Source organism: Equus przewalskii, chromosome 1, assembly GCF_037783145.1.
Source record: "Equus przewalskii isolate Varuska chromosome 1, EquPr2, whole genome shotgun sequence".
In the NCBI taxonomy this organism is placed as follows: Eukaryota; Metazoa; Chordata; class Mammalia; order Perissodactyla; family Equidae; genus Equus; species Equus przewalskii.
The window spans coordinates 61,779,334-61,806,383 of NC_091831.1; the positions used below are offsets into that span (position 1 = coordinate 61,779,334).

General features: G+C 37.0%; 1 protein-coding gene and 1 long non-coding RNA gene across 3 annotated transcripts in view; one reads left to right on the forward strand and one right to left on the reverse strand.

The window, feature by feature from the left end:
• VCL (vinculin) overlaps nt 1-27,050 on the forward strand; it is a 96,908-nt gene that overhangs the window by 44,089 nt on the left and 25,769 nt on the right. For both annotated transcript variants that reach the window (XM_070566307.1, XM_008517854.2), the window contains exons 3-10: nt 7,274-7,424; nt 7,585-7,693; nt 9,361-9,483; nt 11,192-11,352; nt 19,521-19,611; nt 20,448-20,595; nt 23,901-24,054; nt 25,005-25,180. In XM_070566307.1, the coding sequence (XP_070422408.1) occupies nt 7,274-7,424; nt 7,585-7,693; nt 9,361-9,483; nt 11,192-11,352; nt 19,521-19,611; nt 20,448-20,595; nt 23,901-24,054; nt 25,005-25,180 (1,113 nt within the window). The remainder of the gene's footprint in view (nt 1-7,273; nt 7,425-7,584; nt 7,694-9,360; nt 9,484-11,191; nt 11,353-19,520; nt 19,612-20,447; nt 20,596-23,900; nt 24,055-25,004; nt 25,181-27,050) is intronic.
• Nucleotides 13,895-15,027, reverse strand: LOC139074718 (uncharacterized). Its single transcript, XR_011524394.1, has 3 exons — nt 14,908-15,027; nt 14,483-14,540; nt 13,895-14,032 (listed from the first exon to the last, which is right to left on the reverse strand). It is a non-coding gene; the product is annotated as an uncharacterized lncRNA (long non-coding RNA).

Sequence of the window (27,050 nt, forward strand, 5' to 3'; positions counted from 1 at the left end):
GGTTGCTGCCACAGCATGGCTGACAAGTGGTGTAGGTTCATGTCCAGGATCCAAGCCCATGAACCTGGGCCACCAAAGCAGAGTGCACTGAACTTAACCACTATACCATGGGGCCAGCCCTTTATCTTTATTTATTTTAAAGCAATATTATTAAGTGGCTAGAAATTTATAATTCTCCTGGGTCCTAAATTCTGTTAATTATTTTATTGTTTATTATCCTTTTTTAGAATGATTGTTGATTGATATTAGCCTACTGTAGGCTTGTATCTCCAGATTTTGTTGTTCTTTTTTTTAAACCATATTCTAGTTTTTGGCAATTTTCTTCATAAGTAAAAATATTCTCTTATTATTGTATCTATTCCAGTTCATTTTGTGTTTATACCTCTAGCTCATTTATTACATTGTGCTATAGAGCAGTGATTGTCAACTTTTTTCACCATAAGGAACTTCAAATAATAATAGTGAAACTTTTTATTATTAGTTGATTAAGAATGTATAAGAACGAAAGATAAAATGAATTTGTAATGTTTTAAAATAAATTTTTATTTTATTCATCACAACAGCATCCACATACATTTCAAACCTACTAGTATCCATAAGACACACTTGCTTATACGTTCATCTGTTTCTGCTGTAACCCGAGCATGGGATGGAGGAAGAACCATAGGAGCTGATGGACCTGTAGGTAGCAGAGTTCTTGACTGAACCTTGCATTCTCAGAATCTCCTCTTCCTTCACAGATGCCATATTTGAACAGGAGGTGAAGGAAATGGGGAGAAAGACTAGGACTAATCATTCAGGCTTTAAAGGATTCAAAGGTTGTGGCTCATACTCTACCTTTCAAATAAGCTCTTACCAAGACTTGAGGAGTGTATAGCTTGGGCAGCGGTGACACTTCTAACCCTCCCATTCCCAGGGTGCTGCTTCCCCTTCAGTTATCTCTTGGCTCTGGCAGAATCCTGTTTTGTTTGGAGGTTAAGTCAAAACTGGCTGCATACTCTCCTAACCTTATCTGAAATAGAAGAATTCAGTGAGCCCATGGTGTTTATATGTGTATTTTAGCTTTGTAATCTCAATATACATATTCTAGCAAAAAGAGTTTGGTGTTGCCTTTAAAGGGTTCTGAATGTTTTTAGCATGACTCATTGTGGTTTTTAATTTTAGTTTTTGGGTATACACATGCAGTGTCTTGTATTATCACTGAGTTATGACAGGAAAAGTAATAATTTGTGGATGAGGTCTGTAGGATCTTTAGGAGCACAGGGTTAGAACAGCATGTTGTAGTGTTATCATACTGTGTACACGTGGGTGAGTTGGTGCTGTGGACTTGCTACTTGAACTAGATTACAGCTTGTCATTGTACTCTGTGTTCCTGACTCCCTCCTAAACACTAACTTCTTATGGCCTCCACTCAGGTTTCTAGATGACTGATGGCTGAGGATCCTTGACTTTTCTCAAAATGGCAACGCCAGGAGCAAAGCATATTGGCTAGTACTTGGATGCCACAGAATGAATCTACTTTTGCTATTTTGAAGTAAAATTTGTGCCAAATGGCTAGTATTTAAAAGAAAATTTTATTTTCACACATCTCCCTGGGTCTTTTGAGATCATATATTATTTTTATTATTTTTTAATCACGTGTACAGACATGAAAAGATCTGAGAATGGAATGAAGTGATTAGAGAAGCAGTACTTCCTATCTGAGGGATACTAGAAAGGCTGAACATCAGTGGCTGGTGCCTGAAATTTCACTGGAGCTCATTCATCAGATTAACAATTTAAATGCTTTAATAGCTCGTGAAGGGAGAATTTTTGAGGCCTCATTTGTCATTTTCACTTATCAGACCTTTGGCTGTGGGTAGGCTCTAAATATGGGAAACCAGAGAGAGTTTGAGGGGCTGCCCCTTACCCTCATGCCCTGGTTTCTCAAACTCACATCTTATATTTATGAAGGGCCTGGACTTCAGTATTATCTTCAATGATACCATATATGTAGTCATAGATAAAAACAGGGAATCTTAAAAAGTTTTTATCATGCAATTATTGGTATGAAATGTGAACACTTAAATGTACCATCATGTTTATGATCCTGTTCTGGCACTTCTTCATTTTTAAATATGATGGGCTTCTCAAACTTGGAAGTGATCTGGGCCATTCTTGATCTTTGAGAGACCCTGCACCGATGGGAAGGGAAGGAAAGTCTCAACATAGGTTAAGAAGAGAGCAGGAATAGCCCTTCCAGTCAGTTTTGCCCGCCAAATAACTATGCTAGAGCCAGCCTAGTTGAAAATGGAGGTGCTGGGTGCAGTGGCCACAGTGGGGAAAGCCTCACCGACCAGCCAGTTGTGTTCTCTTTCTTCCTTCCACCTGTTTCCTTCACATCTCCCAAGTGTTATCTGTGCTTTGTGTGATTGGATATGCTTGTGCTCTGACCAACTCTCTCTCAAAAGGACAGATCCCAAGATGTAAACACCAGCTGCCTTAGGTGTGTTTCCAGGAAATCAGATTTTCATGTGTTCTGCTCTATAGCACTTCAGTCTTTAGCAAATAGGGTGCATTTTTTGTGTGTGACAGTATTTATAAGCTAAATGGCTATACCATCAAAGGTCAGGTTTTATTAAAACAGTGAATTTGATATAGCATAGTTGCCCCCCCCCATGTGTTTTTGGGGGGTGGGGTGAAAGTTTAACTTGTCGAATGTTTTGGAGAGCTTTTCAGTTTTAAAATAGGGCGTAGTATATGTCTACTCATCAGACTCATCAGACTGTCTCCTTTGTATTATTTTGTCCAAAGGTCTCTCTCCCTTTCCTCAACTAAAACAGTGATCTGGAATATGATGACTGATTTTTACAGCAGCAGATTGAGATTGTTTAGTTTCAGGGTGAGTGAGTTACCTGCACTTTGTGATAGTAGACTGCCCTCCCTAGTCAAACCAGGCATATTGCCAATGCATGTTAGTTTTTGCAAAAGACTCTCGTGTGTGTGTGTGTGTGTGTGTGTGTGACAGAGAGAGACACAGAGAGAGAGAGAAATTATTCCATTGGAAAAACAGCTCAAAGAAATGCTGTGAAGAGAATCATCTTTATAAGTAGTGTTGAGCTTCTGAGGGCAGGAGCAAAGTTGTCTTTACCTTCTCCATGTCAACTTTCCTAATCTCTCAGGTAAAAATGACTTCTCTCACTTTTATGTCCCCTCAGCATGTGCTGGACATATTTCTAGATACTAATTTGTATTTGTTTACATGTATGTCTCCTCCTACCAAAGTGGTAACCGTTTAAAGGTAGGGACTTATAAAAAAAAATCTTTCTATTTCTAGGACTCCTATGGCATGTAGTAGGTCCTGAATCTGTTAGCTGAACAAATATATGAAAGAATTAAACTAAAGGAATCTAAGCTTAGTAACTCATTTCTGGATGCAGTCTAGAAAAACCTTTAAAATGACTTGTGACAATCAATCTTTGCAATCTCTGAATCTGTTTTTCTCTTATTTTTCTTAAATAAAAAGTTAAGCATAAGTTTAAGGTGCTTGATTAATGATAATTGAAATCACGTGAAACTGAGTAGTTTGGAACCTTTACATCTCTTAAATTGTATCAAGTTATATCGTATGTAATTCTGGGAAGAATGGGTTAGTGAGTTATGAGTGAACGGATTTTGGGGCCCATAAGCTGTCATTGGCCCATTGATCTAAAGCATAAGAATTTTCTATTAATTTAGGTTGAAGACTCAAAGGCAGAGAGAAGACTTAACCTATGCTAGTTGATTGATTTAAAGTATGTAAATCAATATTATTAGTATGTAGTCAGGATATATAGTTATTTAGGAAACAGGCCTTATCCCTAATGTCATTCTGTAAAGTGCTTTTTAAAAAATTCAGAGTTGTATTAAAAAGTAGAAGATTGCTTTAAAAAGCCAGGCAGCTGCAATGTTTAAATAAAATCTATTTTCCACAGACAAGACAGACTCCGTCCTGTTTCTGACTACTGGTTAGTCATGGTGGGATTTGTTTGGCTTTTATGAGTGTCATTAAATTTTAATGTCAATAAGATCAGATGTCTTATTGTAGGAAAAAAATGGTATAGTGTCTGTTTTGGCATTATCATTTTACCACACAAGGGAACCGTTAGTGGAGAATCAAATTTGTTGCTGTAAACCTTTTCCATTTCATCTCTTTTTTTTTTCTGTTTCCTTTCTCCATGATAGTTATTCCTAACTCTCATTTAATTTTTGTTTTTTCCAAATTTGAAACACTTATGCAGTAACTGGATCCTTGCAAATAGCTGTAATGCGGCAGTTGAGTCCTATGATGCTTATGTTTGTTTGCTATAATTTCATCAAAGTTTATGTTACCTGGAAATAAAATAAAGTTTGTGACTTGATAAAGTTAATGATTTCTGTGGGCCAGATGATTTCATGATTGCCTGTATTTGTTGAAAATTCATTCATTTATTCAACAAATATTTATTGAGCTTTTATTATGTGTCGGGCATTGTATCCTCTGAATACATTAATGAACAAGATAGACGAGGTCCTTTGCCTTGTTGAATTTATAGTCTTGTGGGAGATAGAGAAAACAAAATTGAGAGAGTGTGATAAGTCTCATGGGAGCACGTAGGAGAGGAACTCATAGATTTGCGATGGTTTCCTAAAGTGTAAGAGGCATTTAAAAGCGTAGTCTAAGAGAACAAGTGGGAGTTAGTGAAGCAAGAGAGCGGGGAGAGAGAGGTATTTCAGTTAGAGGGAATGGCTCTAAGAAACCTTGAAGCAAGAGCTCAGCGTTGTTCACCTAGTGATCTTTAATGAGTGGTTGGCTGTTCCTAAAGGACTTTTGAAATACTTCTAAATATTTAAAGTTCTCATTGAAACATTTTTAAATCATAAGTTTAACTAGTTGCAAAGGATGTATTTTCTGCCATATTGTATATTATATGTATGTGTTAAGTATGTTTCCATGTAAATTTAGCTTAATTTATGGAAAACATCTTGCATAATCATTGGCAAAGCCAGTCTTCACTGTCTAACTAGCCAGCAAATCAAATTTACTTTTTCTAACTTCATTTTTTTTTAAATGATTATTATTATTCTTTTAAAGATTTTATTGTTTTTCCTTTTTCTCTCCAAAGCCCCCTGGTGCATAGTTGTATAGTCTTCCTTGTGGGTCCTTCTAGTTGTGGCATGTGGGACGCTGCCTCAGCATGGTTTGATGAGCAGTGCCATGTCTGCTCCCAGGATTCGAACCAACGAAACACTGGGCTGCCTGCAGCAGAGCACATGAATTTAACCACTTGGCCACAGAGCCAGCCCTTTCTAACTTCATTTTTAAAAAAGTTCTTGCTTTTTTTTTTTTTTTAAAGATTTTATTTTTCCTTTTTCTCCCAAAGCCCCCCAGTACATAGTTGTGTATTTTTAGTTGTGGGTCCTTCCAGTTGTGGCATGTGGGATGCCGCCTCAGTGTGGCCTGATGATTGGTGCCATGTCCGCGCCCAGGATTCGAACTGGTGAAACCTTGGGCTGCTGCAGCAGAGCGAGAGAACTTAACCACTCGGCCATGGGGCCAGCCCCCCAAAAATTCTTGCTCTTATGAGTTAATTATCTTTTAAAGATATTTAAATAGTAAGAAAAAATATCTACCCACATAGTTACCATTTTGTGCTCTTCATTTTTTCTATATATTCAAATTTGCATCTGTTATAATTTTGCTTCTTCCTGAAGGACTTCCTTTAATATTTTTTATAGTTCAGGTCTGCTAGTGATGAATTCTTTTAGCTTTTATATATGTGAAAAAGTCTTTATTTTGCCTTAATTTTTGAAGTATATTTTTTGGGGGTATAGATTTTTAGATTGACAGATTGTTTTTCTTTCAGTACTTTTCTCCACTGTCTTTCTGGCTTGCATTGTTTCCAACAAGAAATCTGTTGTTATTTTTTGTTTCTCTGTATATAAAGTGTCATTTTTCTGTGGCTGCTTTTAATATTTTCCCTGTATTATTGGTTTTAAGCAATTTCATTATGATGTGCCTTGGTGTAGTTCTATTGATATTTTTTGTGCTTGAGATTTATTAAACTTTTTGGACCTGGGGCTTTATAGTTCATTAAATTTAGAAAAAATGTCACCATTATTTCTTCAAATATTTTTTTCTGTCCCCTCTTCCTCTCCTTTAGGGACTCAAATTGCACACGTATTAGGCTGCTGGGAGTTATCCCGCAGCTCACTGATGCTCTGTTCATTTTTTTTCTTTTTTTCCTTTCTGTTTCATTTTGAAGTTTTATTGCTGTGACTTCGGTTTCGCTAATTTTTTTTCATGCACTATCTTATGTGCTAGTCACTAGGCTTTTCTATGTTTTCAAATAAGAACGTATAATTTTGGCTAAATATTTTAACTTTAAGTGATTTGTTCTATGTCTTTGTAAGTTACTTAGTGATAACATAATGGATTTATTAAATATGAGATTAGAGGAGATGATCTATTAGGTCCTTTTCAACTCTGTGTGGATGAATAATCTAATGAATGAATACATTTTAGTAGTACAAGAGGGTCAAGGGGAATATTTGGGTTATTCATTTGGGTTCCTCTTTTAAGTGATCTTCTCTCCACCCCTAAAAAACAGTCTTGGCTGCTTAGCTCGTCTATGTTACATTAAACTATATTAATATTAATCTATTAATAACTGCCTCAGTTATTAATGCCAGTGACATTTTAATTAACAACATAGTGTTATAGGGCTATTTTCAAACAGTCCAATGGATTTGTCAAACAAATCCATTTAGCTCGATGAATGAGAAATTTATCATTGCCTCATGCTTTTTTCTTTGTGTTTTCTCCTATTCCTTTTCTTCGTCTGATTATTAAATTTCACTTAACAACGGGCTTTGGCATTTTATTTTCAGCTGTTAAATCTGAAACTGTTGTCAAAGATTTCAGTTCTCTGTGTAGTGTCTTTTAACAGCAAGGTGCATAGGGTGAGGAGTAAGGAAACAAAGGAGTTACAGAGATATAGCAACCTAAAGTAAAAGGTCCAAAACATTTTCTCATCATTTTTTGTTGCCAGGAAATAGCAAAAAACAAGGGATTAGTGGAGTGAATGAATGAATAAGCTGCCCTTACTTGTAAATTTTAAAAGCTAAAAACTTAGGTTCTGTTATACATTGGTCTTGACTATTTTCCATGTGGGGAGAAAATGTGAATTTACATCTATTTACTGTCTTTGTATTTGCGTATGATATTCTTTTGCTTGGTTCTGCTAGTGGGTTAAATCCTTATTCCTCCTCACAGGGTCGAGAATGCTTGCACCAAACTTGTCCAGGCAGCCCAGATGCTTCAGTCAGACCCTTACTCAGTGCCTGCTCGAGATTATCTAATTGATGGGTCAAGGGGCATCCTCTCTGGCACATCAGACCTGCTCCTCACCTTCGACGAGGCTGAGGTAGGCAGTCTCTCTCCGACAAAATGCCTAGTCAAAAATAATAATGGAGGATTGATGATTGTTTAGGATGAGAAAATGTTGAATAGCTACACATCTGAATTACCACATTTTCTACTTATTGTTCACTCACTTGACTGAATACCCTGAAATATATTTTCAGGTTCGTAAAATTATTAGAGTTTGCAAAGGAATTTTGGAATATCTTACAGTGGCAGAGGTGGTGGAAACTATGGAAGATTTGGTCACTTACACAAAGAATCTTGGACCAGGTTAGTCATATCCACTTTTTATAATAAAAATTTTTATGGATTGTCCTTGTTTGATCAAGAGGAAAGGAACACTCCCCCCTACTTTTGTAGAAGGTAGGTAATGATGCATTGGGCTTTTAGGTGTCTCTCCTCTGCTGATGGAGTTATGCTGTGCTTCTACTGAGGAGATATCATTGTCTCTGAAAGCTGAATCTGCTTTCTGTCCTGTCTAATGAATTAAACGAGACATTGCAAATGTTGCTGGAGAGTGTAGGAGATACTTTTCTATTACTGTAATGCTTAGGGCCACCCTGAATCCTGACCTCTCCATTCCACATTATACAGCATTCCTTCACTGTCTCCCAGCTGGCCTATAGCTCTTGCTAATTAGCCCACCTACTATAAAGGATGCATGCCCTAGCCCAAGCTGCATAATATAATCAGACCTAGAAGAAGAGAAGCGCTACTCTGGCTAATTCTCATTTTGAAATGATTGTTTAGTCGTCTGATAATTGAATATTCAAAATATATGAACAGGTACCAGCTTTTGATGTTATAGACATATAACATGAACTTGAGGGTCCTTAAAGTATGAATGAGACCAATGACAAGACACATCAGATGTTTAACTGGTTAGTATTAAAGATCACATACCACCTTATGAAATTCTTTTGTTTTACGTGAAATGATTTTTATTAACAGTATTTTTGTAAGGTTCTGGTGCAGTCATTCTGTAAACTTACAGCAGTTAAGAATTTCTCTGAACCATCACTGAAGATCACCAGGAAATGGCTTTAGAGCAGTACTCTTTAAACTTTCTTATAGCACTGGGAGAAAATTTTACTTCTTCAAATGAAATCTTATGCAGAGTCCCAACATATAAAAGACAAAAATAGAGCTACTCTGGGGCGGCCCCACCTTTTCTATCTTCATTTGGTACTTCTTGACGATCTGTGAACTACTTACGAAATCCTAAGAGCAGTTTGAAAATCAAAGCTTTAGAGAATCACATAGCACCTTTGAATAATAACCAAAGTAAACAAAAAGGGCTAGCAGGCTGATTCCAAAACACCAGATGCTTTCAGATGCTCTCATCACTATAATTATTTTTATAATATTTTATTTGTTTCTAATTATACAAGTAGTACATGCTTATTTTGGATAAATTGGAAAGTACAGAAAAATATAAAGATGAAAACAAAACACATTATTGCAATTCTTAAGATTCTTTTCAGTCACTATACTCTTAATACTAAGTTCATTTGAGATTCTTACATACGTAGGCGCAGTGGCCAAGTACATGGCCTGAAACCTGTATACATGGTAGCCAGGAAAAATATTTTTTTCCTACTTGTGAATTTACTTTTTACAAATATATATTTATTCATTTCAATTTTTTTATATTTATGAATGTGTATATGTCAAATGTGTGAAAATTATGTCACATTTAGGATTTATATTTAATAAATTACTTTTAATGAAAAGATAAAAGTTGCATTAAGTTAGAATTTTCCTGAGAAATTCTATCATCGTAAATGCTAGAGTCCAGTGATAGGATCTGTTGTTTAAATAAGTGTGAACAATCAGTTTGGACTTTCATAGTAATTCATTAATAGATTTAGGCTCAGAAAGGCAGACTCTGGATTGTTTCACTACTCACCCTGCCCAATTTATTCCTTATGCCCCAGGAATGACTAAGATGGCCAAGATGATTGACGAGAGGCAGCAGGAACTAACTCACCAGGAGCACCGAGTGATGCTGGTGAACTCAATGAACACCGTGAAAGAGTTGCTGCCAGTTCTCATTTCAGGTATTTTCTGCCTGTACTTTATCTTAGAGAAAAAAAAAAAATGTTAACATATTCTAAACTCTGATGTTCATTTTCTTTTGTTGCATGGTTGCATGTCCTTCAGCCTGGGTAAAAATGAGACCTGATGGATTGAGTATTACCTGATGACTGCAGCTGATTGGCTAAGAACCAGTATTCATTTTCTCTAATGCTCTCCTCCTGCTCTTTGTTTGAAACTGCCCTTCTGTTGCCTAGTTCTGTTCTTGTTAAATTCTAATAGGTTCTTTTTCCAGGAGGTGGAATCTCCTCTAGAATCAGTAATCTGGGATGTATGAATTTTGACACCTTTATTTGTGTTATAAAAAAACAATTAGGAGCTAGAATGGATATTATGGAGTACTGTATGATAAAGAAGTGAACCCAGAATGCTTTTCAGTGTTGTGTTAACACAGTTTTTCCTAAAATATATTTAACTGTTCTCTACATTGTAGAGCTGATGGCCTACACCAACTGGGATCACTTTCCCATTGAAAAGAGTCCAGAAATACAAACATCGTGGCTACTCTCTCAACAAGCAAAAGGGAGTTATGCTTATTGAGTGTCTAGTATGTACAGACACCTCATGGTTTATGTAGTTATCTTAGTCAAGTTGTGGTTTGACTGTTTAACTCTCAGAAGGCAGCTTTATTTTCAGAATCTTTTTTTTTTAAAAGATTTTATTTTTCCTTTTTCTCCCCAAAGTCCCCTGGTACATAAGTTGTGTATTTTTAGTTGTGGGTCCTTCTAGTTGTGGCATGTGGGATGCTGCCTCAGCCTGGCTTGATGAGCGGAGCCATGTCCACGCCCAGAATTCGAACTGGCGAAACCCTGGGCCGCCAAAGCAGAGCATGCGAACTTAACCACTCGGCCACGGGGCTGGCTCCTATTTTCAGAATCTTATGAGGCATGTCACTGTGACCCCCAACAACTGCCTTCCTGCTTTGGCATTTCAGGTAGTAACTAAAAAAGGAGATATGTGAATGTAAGAGTTCAGAAAGCCCTTACGTGAACTAGAAAACAAAAATTTGATAATAGAGTCTTATAATCTCTCGGAAACAGTGAGGCCAACTGATCCATGTGGCAGAAAGATTGTTGGGAAGAGGATTTCTTCCTACTCTAGGTAACTCGATGAAGTGTTGATTAATCTTTATTTTTATAACTTTAATTATTTCATGGAAAGATACTCTCTCCAGTGTTTCATATTACTATTATTTTCTTATTCCTCTCTTTTGGGGGTTAGAAAGTCCCTGCTACATGTTGAGAGAAATCCTGCAAGATAAACACTTTGGGAATCTTTCATCGAGATTGGGGGCAGCAGGATACTCCACTGATGGTTTTACTGACTGTTTTTATCTTGTCCCATTAGGCTTGTGTTAGAGGGGGCCAGTGTTAGGGCTGGGATGATAACTGATTTAGGACACTGGATATTTTGTGATTGTAGGTCATCAGTACATGCACGTTAAATTAGTTCTGTGATCATGCTTGGTGATGTTTTGTACGTTGAGTTTTCTTTACAATGACAGTTGCTGATGTAGGAACTTTATCGGCAGATTTGCAGTGTTTGTTTTTATATTCTTTTTAAGACCTTAGAAGCCCAAAACATGTGTTCAAAGTGTAGAACATTTTGTGTGATATTGTTATACAACAGGATTAAATTCTAAGCTTATTTTTTGATCTTTTATTTTTATAGCTATGAAGATTTTTGTAACAACTAAAAACTCAAAAAACCAAGGAATAGAGGAAGCTTTGAAGAATCGCAATTTTACTGTAGAAAAGATGAGTGCTGAAATTAATGAGATCATTCGTGTATTACAACTCACTTCTTGGGATGAAGATGCCTGGGCCAGCAAGGTAAGTGTTATTGGAGGAGAACTAAGCAAAATCCCAAATTCTCCCCTTCTGGGGGTTTGATTGTCGTATATAGTCATGTGTTGCTTAATGATGGGGATATGTTTTGAAAAATGCATTGTTAAGTGATTTCATTGTTGTATGAACATCACAGAGTATATTTATACAAACCTAGCTGGTATAGCCTACTATACACCTAGACTATCTGGTACTAATCTTATGGACCACCATTGTATATGTGGTTCATTGTTGACCAAAATACTGTTATGCAGTACATGACTGTATTTTATCTTGTAATTGTGTGTAGAATAAGACTGTTCAGACATTATGAAAGTAATTTCTTCACTTTTGTTTCATGGGTTACTTGCTACTTTTTCAAATTTCCTTTGCTACAAGGTAAAAAAAAGAAATAGTTATGTGGGATGAATGTTGGTTAAAGGCTGAGATGTGTAGCTTTGCCTTCATGCTAGAGTCTCATGGACTGGGCTGGTGGAGGAATTCTGGTGTGATGTATACTCCTGTGGGTGGGAGCCCTACCTTTTTCATGGGTGGTTGTTACTAGGTGACTAAGTAAAATACAGAATATGCCTGTGACTAAATTTTATGGAAAACTTTTCCGTAACCAGCCTTTGACCCAGAGAAATCTACAGAGGGAAACTGTTGGCATTTCTAGGTGTGTCCCTTCGTCATTTCGTTTTCCCTAAGGAGAGCTTAATTAAAATATTAGTTTTCACTTTTGTCAGTTAGTTTGAGGGGATCCCTTTACCCTTTTCTAGAATTTCTTCTTGGACTCCAAAAGAGTTGATGGGTTCCTTCTAGAGCCCAGCAGCTGTGGTTTTGTGTTGCTGCTGTTCTGGTCTGCTTCTCCCTGTCTAGTGACTATCTTGGGGAACAGAGACACTTGGGTTTACACTTTCTGTGTAGGAGCCCAGGATACAGGTGGTGGGGCGAACACACTGTCTCCAGGATCCAGCTTCCCCATGTGTGACCCAAATGTTGTCTCTAAGGCTACCCAGCAGGCTGGTAGCAGACTAAAGAGGGGATTTTTGTAGTGTGACTTCCACTGGGTGCTGGTAGGGCTATGTTTGTCCTCCAGGATACTTGTAAGGTAAGATCAAAGCTGGGGCCTAGGGGCTGGCCCCGTGGCCGAGTGGTTAAGTTCGGGTGCTCTGCTGCAGGCTGCCCAGTGTTTCATTGGTTCGAATCCTGGGCGCGGACATGGCACTGCTCATCAAACCATGCTGAGGCAGCGTCCCACATGCCACAACTAGAAGGACCCACAACGAAGAGTATACAACTATGTACCGGGGGGCTTTGGGGAGAAAAAGGAAAAATAAATATATAAATAAAATCTTTTAAAAAAAAAGCTGGGGCCTAAAATCACCAGCCCTCTCTCTTGTTGCCCAGAAAGCGCATCTAAATATGCAGAAGAAATTAGTCAGCTTATTTTAACTATGGATTTGTTTACAGAGACACGAAGTTCTTGAACAAGTTCTAAGACTGTATTTTAAATCTATATGGTAAAATCATTTTAAGTCTTTGATATTTTACTTAATTTTGCTTTTGCATATTTAACAACTTTCACTTCCCTGTTATGACTTCTTTATGCATCTTTTTTTGTTTTCTTGTTTGTTTTATTCTTTTTCTCACGTTTAGAAGGTAAGCTTTTTCTTGCCCTCTAGTTTCTTTTTCGCTTAAATAGAGAAAAAGCATGTCTGTGAGGTTTTCTTGTGCTGTGTGCTGTGCCTATTCTGTGTGCCGGTGTGTAACACTGTGCTCGAATATGTGTCAGAATATAACTTAATATGGGACTTGGGGCTGTGCTGCGCAGACTGACTCTGGCTCATATTGAGCTGTTTCTTTGGGGAAAGCAAAAGGAAAGACATTATTATGGGATATCAGGCTTTCTCTATTTGGTGGGTACTTTTATCTCTTTGACAGGCTCCTGAGAACTGTTCTCGCCTGGTCATTCTCACTGACTTCATTTGAGGGGCAGATTTCCCCAGGTAGCTGGTGACTCTTAAGTTACCTGTGGACTCTCTCTTAGGAAAGGAAACTTTCAGCTGATGCTGTCTCTGTATTTGCCTCTCCTACCAGTCTTTTTTGCAGGGTATGGAATTTTGCTTTTGGTGATGTATCATTGAGGTTTTCAGCCATAATCAAAAGGGTAGGCTAGAGAGTTTAGATGGGGCACCTATCCTTCACACTAATCCTAGCCTTCAAAATCAAAAGGAAAAAAGTAAGGTGTATCTAAAGTTTTTCCTGACTTCAATCCATAGCTCACTGCATGTTCTGCTGTCTAAGCTGTGAATCAGCCATAGTTCTTCATGACCTCATGTTCCCCTAACCTGATCTCTTTCCTTATTCTCTCGCCTTTGCTTCTGGCAGAGGAGAAATAGTAAAAAGGAGAAGCAGGCATTGAAGTCTGAATATTTCTCTGTTTTCGGCAAGGAAAAGTCATACATCATTTAGTAAATTGTTAGTAAGCTTTATTTTGCCCAAGTGCCATTGAGAGCTGCTGCTTTAAAAAAATTAGTCAGTTGAATTTTTCGGGATAAGGATTAGGCACTTGGGGGGATATATAAGGGAAATAGACCTGGTCCCCATGGTGTACAGTCTTGTAGCTGTTTTAGTTTTATGCTGACCTTGAAGGAACCAGACTGCTAGGATGCTGCAAAACAAACTACCATAATGAAAGAAAGTAAATAAGATTAGTTGTGCTCAAGTACATAATGACATCAGAATGAACAAGAAATGTTTATTTTTTAGCTTTATTTTGCTTTTGTTCTACATTTACCTGGTTCAAAAATCAAAATGCTATGAAAAAAATACATGACAATCTCCCTCCCGACTCAATCACCATCCACTCTACCTCCCCTTAGCCTCTAAGAGTAATTGTTTTATTACTTGGTAGAATATTTAGAAAAAAAATTTTACCTTGACAATGGAAATTGGTAAGTAAGGTTTTGGTTATTTTTCAGTTTAGTAGCATTATGCATCTTTCGTTTCTCAGTTGTAAGCAGTGAATTAATCAGACCATGACTGTCTGTGACCCCTGGGTTCCCATTCTGTTTAATACTACGGTATCTTTTACCTCCTCTGCCCTACCAATAAAGAATTAACCTTGTCTTACCATACTTGTTTCATGCTTCCCCACTGGTGCAGTTTTCTCCTGGAAAGTGGTGGTTCCTCTAGAAAAGTGGGGGAAGAAAGTAAGTGGAAAAAATTCTTGGTAAAAGTGCGTCTTGCCAAATAAGTTAAGATTTTAAAGAGGCAATGCAATAGCTGATTATTTTACCTTTCATACCAACACTCAAATTGCAGATTTACAAATTTAAAAATACTTTGACTTTAAATACTTCATTTCATTTTGAAAGTAAACATTTTCCCCTCCTTAAAGCAATAATCGTCTTACAGTGATCATTAAAAAATAGTTTAGCATTTTTGCTGGGAATACATTATGAAATAAAAGAATTTGTGAATTAAAAACAATTCTAATTCCACCCTTTGTAAATTTAGCAATCTATATTTAATCTTTCTTTTTTGTATTTATGTTACCTGTATCTTGAAACATGCTGAGAATTGAAAGGAAATGAGAAAAATTTAAAAAGCATTTCAATGCTAAGAGTTTCTGAACCCTGCATAGGGACTCCTGCAGCCGTACCTTGAGTGATTAGATACTATTGTTCAAAGTTAGTTCCTGTGGGTCTCCTCCCACTCTGGGCCTGGGCTGGTGGGCGAAGATGTAGTGACTGACTCAGAAGTCTTGCATAGATTACTCCTCTCTACCAAAGGAGGAAGTATTGGTTAGAACATGCAATCCTGTAATACTTGCCTTTACAGCAGACCATTGGGATTTAAGGGTTGATTTTTATTTCATTTTTGAAAAAATAATGTTGTATGTGAACTTTTTATGAGTCTTCTAGTGTTTTATTTTAGCAGCTAATGCAATGAAAGATTTATCCCTTGGAGTTTGAGTTAAATAGTTAATTTAGTTAGGCATTTATGATATTTTATCCCCTCCCCACAAAAAGGAGAAAAGCCCAAAATGTTAAAGGACTTGACATTTCCCTTCTGATCCAAGTGATCTTTTTAGTTGGTACATCTGAAATGCGTTTGTGCACTCACAGGTAGCATAGAATTTTAGAGCAGGGAAGGTATTCTTAGAGATGAGGAACTGAAGCCTGGAAGGGTAACTTGCCTGAAGTCTCAGGCTAGACGACTTGTTCTTCTTGCTTAAATGTAATTTGTAAGATTTTGTTCTACTGCCCAGTCTATTCTTTCCAGAAACATCCTTGTTTAAAACACTGATTTGTGGGTGGAAATGTGGTCAGGAATGGAATGGAGTGGGAAGAGTGGGGAGGGAGGTGTTTGTGGACAAAGGGAGAGTAGATTAGGCAGTGAGAGAGAGGCGGTTCTTTGCCTCATATTTAAAATTTTCAAGAGCCTAGGGTTGCAGGACCTTTCTTTTTCTGCCGCAGTTCCTTTTGATTGTCTGTTGGAGGAACTCACTGGTTCTCAGTATTATTCAATGTTCTTTAGGTCTAATTCTATATTAAATTTCAGAGGAAAGCGTGTAGAAAGGAGTTCTTTTAGGTTGTCCTTCTACCTTTTGGTATGTGTGGGAGAGTGCCAAGGCACTGTGGTTTTTTCATTTAAAACCTAGACTCATAAAAGTTTTATAATAAAGGGGACTATAGGGGCCGGCTCCGTGGCCGAGTGGTTAAGTTCACGCGCTCGCTGAGGCGGCCCAGGGTTTGGATCCTGGGCGCAGACAGGGCACCACTCGTCAGGCCACGTTGAGGCAGCGTCCCACATCCCACAACTAGAAGGACCGGCAACTAAGATATACAACTGTGTCCGGGGGGGGGGGTTTGGGGAGATAAAGCAGGAAAAAAAAAATAGATTGGCAACAGTTGTTAGCCCAGGTGCCAATCTTTAAAAAAAAAAAAAAAAGTGGTTAAAAAAAAAAAAGGGGGACTATAGGCGGAGGGGACCAGAAACCTGCCAGCTGTCCCCAAAGCTGCATGACTAGATCTGGTTTCTTTACATTCTTAAAAAACAATAACAAAAAACCAGAGAAGAGATTGGTAGAGACTTTTCTCTTTCCCAAATTTGGGATTTTATAGAGAAAAGTACTCAAATGAAGTTGCAGGTTTTTTCTCTTCTATTTCATACCCAGATTGTACTCTGGATACTTAGACTTACGTGACAAGGTTTAACTAAAAGCTTTGTACATAGTATGGTTGAACACAAGGGTTGTGATTATTTTCACTGTTTATAAATATGTCTCAAAATTGACTTCTAGTCCTAGTTGTTTAGTGAATTTGTTTATATTAGATCCAGTGTTCTTATACTTCTTTTGTTGCTTATGACAGAATTCTGTCAATTCCATAATCAATACTGCCCTTCAAAAGAAATATATATGAGATTCTTAGGAGACCAAAATATTTGTTCCCATAAACATTTTTGTTTTTAATAGATATGACATTAAAATGTATTGTGTTTAAATGATTATTTACAACTTGCTCTGTTCCAGAAAGAATTTAAGGTGGCCCTTTCAGTGACTGCTTTAAATCTCCAAAACTGTCTAAAATTCATGCTATTGAAAACTTGGGTAACTAATTGCAATTCTCAGTTTAAAAATGCAGCTTTATTCCCAATTTACCATTGATTCTTTTTAGGGGAAAATGAGCATCTCTCTTAATTTTAACTTCTTGATGTTGTCACATCTCCCACACAGGAGTAAATTACTCACATCCTGAGAGTCAGATTCTTTCTTTGAGGTGTGGTCACCATTCACACTTTATTAGGGAGGAAAAAGCAATGATTTTTGAGGATACTGAATAGAGCAAAGCCAGTTTTTCCATTGTGTTTCAAATCATTTTTGGGCAATGGAGAATAAAAGCAGTCATTTAGGTTAGGGAGGGTTATGAATTTTATTTCTAGAGCTGATTTTCTGGGCAGTATTGACCAAAGCCAAAATCGACAAGGCAAAGATTTGCTGACTATTATAGAAGGTTAGTGGAATCTTTGGCAACTTTCTTTGGTAAAAGAAAAAAATTCCTCAGTTTCATCTAACATAAAATAATGAGGTTTGTTGTCAACAAACCTGAGATCAAATTAGATTCTAGGACTGAACCCCTGTTTCTTCATTTGTAAAATTTAATTACATTTAAATTTGAAGTTCAATGAAGTAATTGAGGGAAAAAACCGACTAAAACAAAACCTAACATGCAGGAAATGCTCAATTAAAGTTAGTTTCCTAACTAGTAGCCTTTAATGCTAGAGTAGACACTTAAGTTTCTGATCTTTGTTTCCCCTTAAATTTAGATTTTTGAAATTAGTAAATATCTATTGTTTCATATAAGTGTGTTGGAAAAATGGTTATTAACAGATTTTAAGTTAAGTATTTTTACATGAATATCATTTCTCTTCATCAGAATGTACACATGCTTCCTAGGTGAGAGATTGTGAATTTTTTTAGTCTGTACCCACACAAAGTCCTATAATTCGTGTTTGATCCTAAAGGCTATCCAACTCTGAGGTTGGGAGTTGCCTGAAACTCTCTCTAAAGAGCTCTTGATTTTGGCTTTGCTATTTTGGATTTAAGCTCAAGTTGACTTTTGAAGGCAGAATTTTCTGTAGAGATAAATGTAGAACAAGATGGAAGAGGAGCAGATATTTAAATTATTAGAGAATCAGAGCACTTAAAAAATGCCACTTGTCTACTTGTGCTAATTACAAATGGATTTTGAAATAGATCCTCCTATGACTCTGCCTTTTAGACTGATATAGCACTACCATAATTCCATATAACTTGATGATAATACTATTTTATTTCCATTTTTTCAGTAATTTAGTTCGCTTCTCTTTAGCTGCTGTGATTGAGATTTGCCATTTAGAGCCTTAGATCGCCACGGTTACAAGAGTAGAACAACCTGTATCTGTTGAGATGCAGAAGAAAGGAATCCAAAGCTGAGAGTCCTATAATTTGAATAGGTACTTTGGAAAAGCTGGGGTCAGGCTGCTGACCTTATATCTAACTATGAGTGCTCCCAGGGCTTATTTGTGCTTAGTGCTGGGTCTCCTTTGAGTTGGAAGTAAGGATGCTCCTGGTTCCCCCCTGTGGAAAACTAGTGGTACAACATATTTAAGAACCCCAGTTTTGCAAGACCGGAAATTGACAAAAGGTAGGGATTTAGGGCATTGCCTAGAATTTCAAAGGTTAACTCTGTGCTTTGATGGATGGACTCTGTAAGAGCCAGTTCCTTAGAGTAAAGGTGAGATAGGCTATCTTTTAAGTTGTTAAATAGAGACTTAAGAAGTGGCCAGTCTGTCAGTTGTGAGGATGGGTACATGGCTATTTGTTATATTGTTCTCTGAATTTTTCTATATTTTTAAAACTTTTATTAAAATATATTTATATTTTTAAAGTGACTAGCCTGTTGTTTCAGCTTCTCATTTATGCTAGCCATTATGAATCCTGAATGTAAACGTTAAATTGAGACCCACTTATTTTATCCTGCCTCTTCTTCCAGGTTAGGGATGGTTACGGGAACTAAGGATGATGCGTGGCAGGGAAGGCCAGAAAAAGACTTCTTTCTTGTATTACATTTAGTGGTTTATTTGTGGAATTAAAACTAAATTGCTAGATTAACATTTTTAATTTTTTCCAACCAGTAATTCCAAGTTTTTCAGATTAATTAAATATAGTGAAACATTATCCAGTAGGTGTGTATTTCAAAACAAGATGTAAAAGAACTGTGATTTGTGGCACCACTTGCTAATGAGGCTTCCCTGAAGCTGGGAGGGCTTTGGCAGGGCTAAAGTAGATGAATGTTGACTAGTAGAAAGTCTAATAATGAAGCATGTGACAACAGGGCTTTTTCCTGCTGAAGACATTAAACATCTTTTGGCTTGAGCAATTTTACCAATTTTCACAGTTTGGCAATAGGGAGACCAGGAAAGAGAATAGAATTAACTGAAGATTTGCATGCAAGACGCTGCATTTTGACAGAAATAGGCGTTATGGTGTGATGAGAATATTTTTTAAGGCTGTTGTAGGACTACCTTAGCTATTGTATGTTGTAACTTCTTCTCTGTCTTACTTTGTATCATAGTATCTCAATTTTTGCAAAGAAAATAATCGTGGTATTTCTCTTCAAAAGGACACTGAAGCCATGAAGAGAGCATTGGCCTCCATAGACTCCAAACTGAACCAGGCCAAAGGTTGGCTCCGTGACCCCAGTGCCTCCCCAGGTAACCCTCTGCTTCTACTTTTCTGTAGATACAATAAAAAGCTAAAAACCAGGCAAACAAAAGAAATAAAGAAAGAAGTCTTTCCATAATCTCATAATCCTGAGATAACTAGTACACTATTTAGGGACATACTCCATTCTCTGATAGTTTTGACTAATTGAAGCATTACTAGTTTTAAAAGAATGAAGAGTATAGAATAATCACCCCTATTCATGGAGGAATAAACCAAGCTGAACTGGGCATTCTTTGCCGAATTATTGGTTCACCCCTTCCCTGACTCAGAAAGGTAATTATTTTGAATAAAAACTCTTCTCTTCTCATTCCCATTGGGCAGATTTCCATTTATGTCAATAAAGTAATTAAGCAGATTAAATGATGATGCCAATAAGAATTGGAAAGTAAAGTTGACTTATATAAACAGATAAGACCCAAATAGGTTATTAAGCTAGGCTTTATGGATTTTCTAATCTAATATTTATTCAGTTTTAGATTAATATTTGAATGAAGAGCCTATTGGAGGGAGGTTTGTAGGTGCTAAGTACTATGAAACTGTTAGGGCCTATTTTCGTCATCCATATTCTTACCACAAGCTGCTTACTATCTCCAGATGGATATGGTTCCACGTATATCTTTTTTAGCAGTATCTGTGGTTGAAACCTCACCCTGTGGTTGTAAGGGCACTGCTTGGCTGTTAGCTATCAGATGTATTGCCTTCTATTCACTTGTCTTATTGTTTAAAATCATCTGTTCCTTCATGAATGAAATGACTTGTAAAGCATCCTCTCTAAATAATTAATGTGTCAACAATGTAGATATTGAATATCTTTTTATTTTAGGGGATGCTGGTGAGCAAGCCATCAGGCAGATCTTAGATGAAGCTGGAAAAGTTGGCGAACTCTGTGCAGGCAAAGAACGCAGGGAGATCTTGGGAACCTGCAAAATGCTAGGACAGATGACTGACCAAGTGGCTGACCTCCGAGCCAGGTAAAGTTCCTCTGCTCTTAGCAGAGCAGTAGTGGGTAACAGATAGGATCTCCTGCCTGATAGAATGATTCAGAAAGCAGGTTTCTAGTTCTCTTTGTCTAATAGATAACATAGATATCATAATCTACTAATTCTTTTGAAATTGAAGTGAATTTTCTCTTTGCTGAACTTTTAAAATATGCAGATGCCTTGTAATAAAGTTGAAGTTGAAATAGAAATCTGGTTTTTTAATTTCTAGCCATTGGCTTATGAAAAATAAGAGGCAAGGAGTAGATATCTTTTATGAAGGATGGGTAGAAAGAAACAGAAAGAATAAAGACATTGGAATGATTTCATATCACTTTTAAAATCAGCTAAATAGATTATCCTCTAAGTTGGTCATTTCTGGGCTCTTTTGAGTTTCTATTTCATCACTGTTCATTTGATTGTATAATTCTTTTACCTATCTTTTACTCACCTCAGGTCTTGGCTTTTAGAATTTTTTCCTCCATAAACTAAATATATGTAGTCGGCTATTAAGAAAACTTAGTATATGGCCGGCCTGGTGGCATAGTGGTTAAGTTTGTGCACTCTGCTTTGGTGGCCTGCGGTTCACACTTTCAGATCCCAGACACGGACCTACACACCACTCATTGAGCCAAGGTATGGAGTCCCACATAGAAAATAGAGGAAGATTGGCACAGATGTTAGCTCAGGGACAATCTTCCTCAAGAAAAAAGAGGAAGATTGGCAACAGATGTTAGCTCAGGGCCAATATTCCTCACCAAAAAAAAAGAAAGAAAGAAAGAAAGAAAACTGAGTGTAATACAGGTTTGTTTGGAACTCATATATACAGTTAATGCAGTTCTAAAAGATCTTGAATTTTAGGAATTTTATAATATGGGCATTGAGAAAAATTGAACTATGTTGAAACACTAGTGTAGATGAAGTTTAATTTTGCTTCAAGAATGTCATGAAACATCTTGAGGTAATTGGAATATACAGGGTCTCCATACAAATTACGGCCTCAGAAATGGCCTCCTCGACATGTTGCATACCATTATACCTGGTCTCAAATGTATTAACATAATAGACTTAAGAATACAGTTCTTAAAGCAGTGGTTCTTAACATTTTTTGGACCAAGATCATTTTAATAATCTGATGAAAACCATTAATATCTACCTAAAAAGTTGCATATAAACATGCCCCTATAATATTATGTATAATTTCCAGAGGTCCATGGGTTCACTGTAGCCCTGGAAGCTCCATGGGCTTCAGGTTTAAGAGTCTCTCTCTTGAAGGAAAGAAGGAACAGCATAAATAAGTGGATTTCATTGAGCTCACTGAGCCTTTTTCTCCTACTGTGAAGCAGTCTCCCCTGTCATGAGCATGACAGAACTTTACAGAAAGGACAAAAGGAAGTTCTGTTCCCATTTGGAGAAATGCCAATGCAGTTTGACAAGATTCTTGGCTCTTCTAATTTCTCGCTGCTGGCTCTTTTGTCTGCAGCCTTTTCCCAGTGTGGTAGACAGTTTTCACTTGGAATTCTCAAATACGCAATTGTATGTATTTAGAGAAAGATGAATTTGAGCAGAGAATGAAGTAGTTGTTGTATGGGATCGACCATCTGTCTGTAAAGAGAAAAGTCTAGAAGAGTGAGGAGCAGCTATGGACCTGCTTCACGCTGGAGCCTGCAACATCCTTTCATGATGAAAGGTTGGAAAGCTGTCTCCCTGTTACCTGTTCTTAACTATGCCTAGTTATTTAACATTTTTGTAGTTGAAACTCAGTAACAATTTTGTCATTGATACTCTTCTATTTGGTCACCTAGAGTTTCTAGATTATAAGTGTATATTTCTACCACCATGGGACTGTACACTTCTTATTTTGAATGAAAAATTATGTAGCCCATAAATGTTTTTACTTTTGCACAGTTGGACTCTTGTACCAAAAGGGTTCCTCATCATGAATTATTAGATTTGAAGGAAAAAAGCAAATTAAATCATAAAAAGAATATTTCCTAAAAGTATTCCACTTTTCTGCCATGTAAAAGGGAGGTGTCAAAGGACAAATAAAAGGTATATGTACCTGGCAATAAATATTATTGATTTATTATCTCAAGTATCGGTATAGATGAAAAATAGAGATAAATTTAAAAAGAGGATAGCTAAATGAATGACAGACATCCATACTATTAGTAAGGGAAGCAGAGATGTTTTGGAGTTCATTCTAAAGTTCAGGTTAAGATGATCAGCCATGCCATTCTACCAAATGATAAAGCTGCCACCGCTATTATTGAATTTACCAGGCTGGGTGGATTAAAAAATCTGAACTTATATAAAGATGGCAAATTTTACTTTGTTTATGACGTGGAAAGTCTCTTACAAAGGGAAAATAAGTTTCTGCTAACTGATCATTTTTTGTAGTAGTAGCATACCATTTCTGAGAGAGGAAAATAGTGAAATTAATTCTTTAGGAACTTACTGGGAAACAATGGTTTCTTGTCACCATGTGCTTTTTTTCCTCAGTACTAACTGGGTTTGATATTTACAGATTGCCTAGGAGTGGAAGGTAGACATTTAAGATTATCATTAGGTTATATCATTATAATAATAATGATGATAATTCAATCATAATAATAGTTGTATATGTGTATTGTTTTATTGCCAAAGTGTTTTCAATTATATCTTTTTGCTTGAAGCCACTCTGTTTGGTAAGCAGAGCAAGTATTCTTACCTCCCCAACCCTCACTTTATAATTTAGAAAACTGAAGCCCAGGGAGGTTGAACATTGTAAAGAAGGTTCCACAGGTATCAGGAGTCAGGATTTGAACACAGATCTGCTTGGTCGCAGTGTGGTGTGCTTTCAGTAACACTGTGCATGCTGCCTCCTGAAACATTTTCAATGTATAGTTGCCAGTAAATAATCTAGTGGGCTGTTTATTTCTAAAGCATACTTTACTATGGTAACAAAATCCTCCATGGCAATAAGATCACAAGCACATTTTCCCTGCTGAAGTTTAGGTTTGATTATGTAATCACCACCAAGAGGAGAATCATTATTATCAAAATTTGCAGGCCTGATATTTAAAGTGGTTATGCAGTTCCATGAAGCTAATGTGTATTTTTAAGAGCAAAGGAGAAAGTAGACAGTTTGGGTCTTTTGCTTTGCTTATCTCTGTGTTTTCTTGTGCTATCCCCGATTTACTAGAGAAAAGGAAAAACACAAGCATGTTAACAAAAATGACATATATTGTGCTTTTAGTAATATTTTGCTATTAAGTATTTGAGAGAGTACAATGACAGCATCTGTCTGTTTTGAGTAGAGGACAAGGCGCCTCACCAGTGGCCATGCAGAAAGCCCAGCAGGTGTCTCAAGGTCTAGATGTGCTCACAGCGAAAGTGGAAAATGCAGCCCGCAAGCTGGAAGCCATGACCAACTCAAAGCAGAGCATTGCGAAGAAGATCGATGCTGCTCAGGTAGTAATGATGATTTTCAGGAGAGGTGGGAAATAAAAGAGAAAGAGAAATGTTCCATAAATATCCTGTATCTCTCTCTCTGTCTCCCTAATTTACTGTGGGTGGATAATGGGTGTTTCTAAGTGATGACTAATTCCCAGCAGTTACCAATGTAAACACCTCCTCGCCACCGCAGGTTTAGACTAATGTTTATCTGTATTTTGAGATAGAGATCTTAATTTTGAATACTTCAATTAGTTAAAAGTAAGTACTCTGAGTACCAAGAGAGTTCTAGTTCCTGATGTACCTTACAGTATATTAAAACTGTTCTAGGGGCTGGCCCTGTGGCCAAGAGGTTAAGTTTGCGTGCTCTGCTTCAGTGGCCCAGGGTTTCGTTAGTTCAGATCCTGGCCATGGACAGCGCACTGCTCGTCAGGCCACGCTGAGGCGGCGTCCCACATGCCACAACTAGAAGGATCCACAACTAAAGTATACAACTATGTACTGGGGGGACTTGGGGAGAAAAAGCAGGAAATAAATAAATAAATAAATAAAAGAATAAAATTGTTCTTCATCTCAGAATTCACAACTATATTTGGTCATAGCAATGTTAAAGGGTTAAAGTTTTCTGATACTACTGTAAAATAATTTTCAAGTATTTCGCAAAGAAACATGTGTTTGAGAAACTGAAGAATTAATAAGATGTGATTAATTCAAAGATAAGATAAAGCTTGTGAAGATGTATTATTTTAATGGGGAAGAAAAAAATCATTTTTAAAAAGATGAGGAATTGATTTGATTTTACCTGAGCTAAGAACCTATGTAAAATAATAAGGATCAGCATTATAAAAACAATTACTGCTGTGCCTTGTGATTACTTTCAAAATATTTCTGATGGTCTTGGTAAGTTTAATAAAATGTGGTTTGTGAGTAGATCAGAGTGTGCTTATTTTCCATTTCTATGTGTGTAGAATTGGCTTGCAGATCCAAATGGTGGACCAGAAGGAGAAGAACAGATTCGAGGGGCTTTGGCTGAAGCTCGGAAAATAGCAGAATTATGTGATGATCCTAAAGAGAGGGATGACATTTTACGTTCTCTTGGAGAAATATCTGCTCTGACTTCTAAATTAGCAGATCTACGAAGACAGTATGTATTTGGTTGCTTAAATTGCCCATTAATCTCTCTCTTTTTCTCCTAAGCACATATATAATTGAATTCTGTAGGTTACGTGCACATATGATGCTCTTACACTGTATTCTCATCAATTCTATGTGACATGGCTTGGTCAGATATTACTCTGTTTTATCCCTGACATAACTAAAGTTTAATAATTTATTGCTGGTCACATAGTTTTAAATTAATAAATTTAGGATGCTAAGATCTCCTTTTATGAGATCTATTTTTTAAATTTCTGAGCCGGCACTTTTCCTGTTACGTAATGTTTGTGACATATCTGTATCCCAGGCATATGAGGAAAATAATTTTTGTGGCTAGCTGTGAAAAGATTTGTGTGTGTGTGTGTGTGTGTGTGGTGTGGGGGGGTGTGATTGGAGGGAGGCATGAGAAAATACTTTCTTCTTCCCTAGAAGTGTTATTTCCTAAGTAGTAATTAGAAAAGATCCTTAAATATGACGTCCTCACCACAGCTTCTTCTCTTAAAGGCTTTCATGGCACTACTTTGACTATATAGAAAAGAGGTGTTACTTTCTTCCTTTGATAGATACTTTTCTCTCTTTAGAAAAGAAAACCTATAGCACATGCTAAATGAACATTAAGAAAGGGTACGATGTCAAAAGTAAAAGTTGCTTCTTTCCCACATTAGCCCTCTAGCCACTTCTGCACAGATAACCATAGTCAAGTATTTTGTGAGATTTGGGTTTTCATTTCACTTTCATGTTTCATTTCCTGTTCTTCCATGAGAGAGTGCCTCACATTTTTCCAAAGAGGTACTTCAGAGTTCTTTCAAGTCTTATATTGATTAAGAGGGCAATGTTTGCTAAGAAAGCAAATTCCTGCCTAGGATCGTGAAATAGGAAATCAGTAGGAGCAGAGTAGGCATACTTTAGGCAAGAGGTTGTGGTGATAGAGACCACCTTAGGTTATAGCTCAAATTTGATTGTATATCAAGCACAGTCATTTGGGGATCACTGTTTTATTTATTTATTTATTTTAAGATTTTATTTATTTCCTTTTTCTCCCCAAAGCCCCCCCGTACCTAGTTGTATATTCTTGGTTGTGGGTCCTTCTAGTTGTGGCATGTGGGATGGTGCCTCAGAATGGCCTGACGAGCGGTGCCATGTCCGTGCCCAGGATCCAAACCAACGAAACCCTGGTCTGCTGCAGCGGAGTGCGCAAACTTAACCACTCGGCCACAGGGCCGGCCCAAGGGGATCACTGTTTTATACCCCAAATCTTGAATTATTTAGGTGGGGAAATGTATAATTTGACAGTTGTAAAATAGAATGTCAACACAGTTAGGTCTATGTTCATTAATATTAGCCCATTAATATAGTCTATTTACATTCTTATTAGATTTAAAAATACTCAGAGGAGGAAACTGTGTTCTCAGGACCCTAACACAAGTCCATATGCATCGCAGGCACTCATTGATGTTTCTTAATGATGAGGAGAGAATTACTGGCAATGGTGAGAACAGCAGGCCTTCAGGTGTGGTCACATGCCGTCTTTACTTATTGTTATCACGTGTCCATATATATAACCTTCTGGCAGCAGGAGTAGCCAGGATCAGAACCATGGTAAATACCTTCTTTGTCCTTTATGGTAGAGAAAGTATAGAAATTTAGAATCAAAAAGGAGCTCTTAAGAGAGTATTTAAATTAGTCCTTCTGGCAGGTAGGTTAATATTTTCCTTTTTATAGGTGAGATAGGTAAGATTAGCCTGAAGTTTACTTTTCTATGACCAAGTGAACTTAAGATATAAAATGTGTCAGACCAGGCAAGGGAAACAAAAGAAAAAATAAACAAATGGGACTACATCAAACTAAAAAGTTCCTGC